The 5,366-nt window shown below is 33.8% G+C and overlaps 2 protein-coding genes across 2 annotated transcripts; both read left to right on the plus strand.

Annotated features, from left to right (window-relative positions):
- Positions 1-605: 605 nt before the first annotated feature.
- PCYB_001880 (hypothetical protein) lies at positions 606-1,330 on the plus strand (the record flags this gene model as incomplete). The annotated part of the gene is made up of 2 exons (XM_004227610.1): positions 606-740; positions 860-1,330. Coding segments are annotated over 2 exons (606 nt in total), but the record flags the coding sequence as incomplete, so codon positions are not given.
- Positions 1,331-4,419: 3,089 nt separating this feature from the next.
- On the plus strand, positions 4,420-5,120 carry PCYB_001890 (hypothetical protein; the record flags this gene model as incomplete). Its single annotated transcript, XM_004227611.1, has 2 exons — positions 4,420-4,942; positions 5,059-5,120. 2 exons carry the CDS (start codon positions 4,420-4,422, stop codon positions 5,118-5,120), a joined length of 585 nt encoding a protein of 194 aa, XP_004227659.1.
- Between the last annotated feature and the right edge of the window lie 246 nt (positions 5,121-5,366).

Below are 5,366 nucleotides of genomic sequence, written 5' to 3' on the forward strand. Positions count from 1 at the left end.
CTACATGGGGGGGAAAAGCGGAAAAAATGGTTCACATGTGAAGAGAAAAATCTTCATTTTGCTGCCTCTCCCAGCTTGTTCAACAGCATAAGTGAATCAAAAATTTAGCGGTAAGGAGATAAACCTTGTATGCACATTAAGCAAAATAATAACTGCTAAACGTTCGCGTAAATGATGTCATGTCACATATGCTACACCAGCCAAAGAGATAGCCTCACACCCTTACCAAAAATAAAATATAAAAAAATAAAAAGTGAGAGGAATGTATACGCACAATAGTTGGAATAAGGAAAATGAAAAAAGGAGAAGGATTCAAGTGCGCAAATTGGGGAATGCAAAATAAAGGCGCCTGAGTATACCCAACACATCACAGTCGTGTGAGAGGAACTCGCTGAACATGCCTCTTTCGAGATTGTGGCAGAGGGCGCAGAAACGACAATCAAGCGGGTGCCCAGCGGAGGTATAGCCAAATGGCTAGGCAAATGAGCGATCAAACGAACTGATGCGTACGCAAAAGGTAAGAAGCGCATATTAGACACCTATATATAAGAAGCCATTTTTGAACCCCCAAACTGGGCCTCTCCTGGTGAACGACCCCCATCAAAATGGAGTTAAACAAGTTTCGCTCCTTCCTTTTAAGGGGAAATATAAGCCACTATGAGCATGTGCCAAAAAAGGAAAATGCGGACTCTCCCTTCGATGATACCAGTGGAGGGAAGAACAACGACTCCATTCCAGAGGTGACAAAAACAAATACCCATAAACCCATTCATCGATAACAATGAATATTTAAATAAATATAAATACGGAGTGGAGAAAAAAAATTCAAAGATACACCGGTGTTCAAGTATAAGAAGAGGCAGATAAAGATCACAAAAAAAAACCACCAATAGATTACCCATTTCCTGTTAGCAAAAGTGTTATTTTCGAAAAGAACAAAGTAAACAAATCGGAGGATCGTATAAACATAAATTATAGTAACATAGCCAGTGACTTATACCCAGAGGAAGGATTTAAGACGCCAAACAGAAAAAAGCATTTTTCCTCAGACTGGGGAATGCTACTAGCACATAATCATGAGCTGCACAATTTTAAAAACACAGAGCATGACAGCATTATTAAAAAAGACATGTATGCTTTAAACACCAAAAATGACATACGAAATAAACTAAATTTGTACGTGGAAAGAATAAATTTTCCTAACCCTAAGGATGCTTGCACGTATTTGGCAATAGAGGCACATAAATGCTTGTTAACTCATTCCTTTCACATGAACCCCGGTGTCAGCAACCAAAAGTGTGTTAAGTGGTTGAATGAATATACATGCAGTGTAAGTAGGATGAACACAAGCTAAATTATGGCTACAACTACATTGGAAATAGGAGAAATAAAAAGTCCAAGGCGTATACTCCGGCCTCCGATTATCAGTACTCCTAAAGGGGAGCATCGAAAGGGTAAAGGAAAACGTAGAAAGGAGGAATTGCATAGGGGCAGCAAAAGTAACCCTTTTTTTTTTTTCCACACAGGGCGCTACTTTCTTTAGTAAATTAATACTCAAGCCGTTTCTTTCGTCTAAAATAGCACAGAATGAGCGTCTCATGTTGACCCGTCTTTTCTACATGCTAAACAAACAACTCCGCTGAGCAGCGCTGGTTGCTCATTCTCATATGTGCTCGCCCAGGTTGATACACATGAAGAAGCATGCTCTCTCGAATTTTAATCGTCACAAGGAATGATAACTTGTGCAGATTAACCAACAGTAACGCGCGTTTCAATCCAGATGATTTCCATCGAATAGGAGTAGCTAATGTGGAGGGGGAAAATAAGGGCAAAGAACAACACCGGTGTGATGTACAAAATTGTTTGCCCAGTGCGGGGGTAGCCATTTTGCGACAGTGTTACTTTTTTTATTTTATTATTTTTTCTTTTTTGTTTCACATTTTTGTTGAACAGCTAGCTAAAAGGGAATAAAAATGTCACTTCATTTCGTCAAAATGTAAAAAAAAAACACACACATGTATATATTTATATGTGTACACCCTTATTGGTCTTATTTTCCCATTAGCGGACGTGCAAATTCACTCTCCGTGCTTGAGCCATTTGCGTGTATATACATATAAGTGTACGTGTAGATTCTTACCTGCACAATTTGTCAACTGGGGTGTGAGCAGAATTGTGTTCGTATTTTTGTGCGTAAATTACACTGCTAAGCACAGAGAGGAAAATTAAGAGCGCATTTTTTCTGCTTTCTGCATGTGACATGGTGAAATTTACTTGTCCCAAAGGGGGATCTTCCTTTTGGTTCACCTGTCTCTGTGCATGCGACGTGTGTACGTATGACATCGTGGCAAGGGGTGCCAACTTGCTAAAAAGTGCTGTGGTATCACGCGGGGGATGCGCTTTTCTTTTCTTTTGATCAGCGCGGGATGCAATATAATGGGAGCGTGGGCGTGGGCCTCAAATATGACATTGAAAATCCCAGCATGGCTCAGCCGCGCGTTGAACATAAACGATATGATTGTTGCCAGTCGGCCACTGCATCAATTTGTCCGCCCTAATTTTGCAGCATGTTTCAAATTCATTAGCAGTGTGTTACAATTTTTAGTGTTTTTTTCGCTTTTTGTTCTCATATTTTTCCGCATATTTTTCCAACCGTTTCAATATTTATTTCAACCTTTTTCCCCAATATGCCCATTTTACAGTCCCACGCGCGCTTATCAGGTTACTGAATACCAATACATTTTTACGGCCATCCCCTGAAATTTGCTCGAGCGAGTAAAGTGTTTCACAGGTAAAATTCATTTTTAAGTGAACCATTTTAAATACAGACATTAATTTGTATCCAAGATATTCCCATTTCTTCCTTATACAGGTTTCTTTTTATTTTTCTTGCGTCTTTCGACACACACAAACAAGTGCGTAACACGGACAGAGGCTGTAGTAAGTATATTTTTCTGAACATTTCTGATCAATACATAAAGGAATTAATTTTATTTTATCAAACTATTATAAATACTTTTTACATTAGAACAAAATAGCAATTTTTAATTTTTTTAAAATAAAATATTTTTTTTCATTTAACAAATGATACATGCACATGTACATTTACCCGCATTTTAATTAACATTTCTGCTAATTATTATTAGCCTTCCGGCAGGATATATAATAATATACCCCAACCTGCTTTTGCAAACACGCAACATAATGACAAATACGTCAAAAACAAACACCAGAAACATAAACCTAGAACCTAACCACTATAACATAAACATTAAAACCTTAACCCTTAATGATGAATCCTAAACCTTACCCCCCTAAAAATTGATCCCTAAACCCGAACCATGAAACCAAAAACCTGAATACTTAACCCTGAACCCAAAATATAATCCTAAACATTAAACCCTAAGCCCTGAAACCTTAAACCTAAACCCTAAACGATAAACCCTGATCACTAAACACTAAACCAAACCTGAACCCCTCAACCCTATACCCTTGAACCCTAAACACAATTTTAACAATATATTTTAATAACAAAAATTGCGACGCATTAATTACTAAAGTTTATATCTTACATATATTAATTAATTTCAATACTAATGAATACACTATAACTATAGAACTTATAGAAAATAGTTATTTACACGAATAGATCCAGAAATATACATTATAAAAATATACACTCTTTAAAATTTACCAATAATAACAATTATTTTGTGTTTTTCACATAAAATCATACAGAGCATTAGTACAATAGGTTATATTTATTTATTTTCTAATATTATGTGTAAATTTTATATTTACCAACCACATTATTAATTTAAATATACTTAGTCTTCCTTATATTAACACCTTTCCAATTATATTTTAGTTTGTGCATTAAGAAATTTATTTAAGAATACTTAATTCCATACATTTTTTTTTTAATTAATGTGAATGCATAATGCGTCTATTTTCTTTTTTTCCTACCTTTTTATAAGATATATATATTTTAGTGTAATATTAACAATTTCTTTTAGCTAAAATGCAAGGAGATAACGAAATATATAATCTTAAAAATTTTTTAAATGGAGTACATATTTATATTTTAATTAAATATTCTTTTGTCTATAAAATCTTATAATATAATTTTTATTTAATATAAAATTTATGTAAAAAAATTAAAGGAATTTATGCTGACACATAAATTTTATTTATTTTATTTTTTCTTAGAATGATAAATTGAATAAATCTAAATTAAACCAACTTTATCAATTATATTCTAAAACTACATGTGATAATGCGGATGTTTCCAATCATTTATGTCCCCCATATACAGATTTGATCACACTGCCTCCTCGTCTTTGGCAGCTTTATAGAAAATTTGAAAAGAACTTATAATTAATATATGATAAATCAAAAGGATTTGATAACCCGTGGGAAATGAATCAAGAAAAACTTTGTTCTTATTTGAAATACTGGATATATGACCAATTAGTAAGTGAAAAAGTCACAGATAAAAATTTTTCGATATTTTTCAATCTCTGGAATGAGCGTAAAAATAAATGCCCTAGCTGTGATTGCGAATTTAACATTACACGCTTTACCGAAGCGAAGCAGTTGAAAAAAGTTTATGATTATTCTTTATTTTTAAAGGTATATAAAAATATTGCTAAAATAAACAAACATATATCTAAAATGTATTATTGTAATTATATTGAGAAGGCTAAGGTATTGCGCTTTCTATTATTAGAATTCACATGTAAAGAAAATGAACAAAATAAAGAATTTTGTGATGAATTTAATAAATACGTGCGTCATTATATTAATGATGAAGACTTAGTGATAGATGAGCTAGAAGAGGAAGATGAACATACAGAGGGAGATGGTGATACAGAGAATGATGAAAATGATACTGCAATTTCTTGCGATGTGGATTTAACAAAGGATCCTCGTCTAACAGAAGGTATTTATGTATACGATTATTAGTAGTGCACTTAAATTTGGAGCATGCATTACATAATATTAAACGTAGAACTAAAAATAATTATAATTATACTTTTTCTTAACCTTCTTAAAAAGATTTCAGGAAAGCCAAAGAAATAGTTGAGGAATTAGCTGCTGGTAAGAAAAAGGAACAATAATGTAATGCTCAATTAGCAAGAGAAAAAGAAAATGATTCTCTATTACTAGAACCATGAGAAGATGATACTCCAAGAGCTCAAACACAACATGATCCTGTTCTATTCCCTCGATGAGAAGATCGTGATGCAGGTTATATTTTAACAGATAAAACCCGTTTCCGTGAGGATTTTAGACCAAGTTCTGAAGGCAATGGAAGATCTATGAAAACTATTGCTTCAGCATTATTGTTTGGGGTACCTTCCATT

Source organism: Plasmodium cynomolgi, assembly GCF_000321355.1.
Source record: "Plasmodium cynomolgi strain B DNA, scaffold: 0056, whole genome shotgun sequence".
Lineage (NCBI taxonomy): Eukaryota > Apicomplexa > Aconoidasida > Haemosporida > Plasmodiidae > Plasmodium > Plasmodium cynomolgi.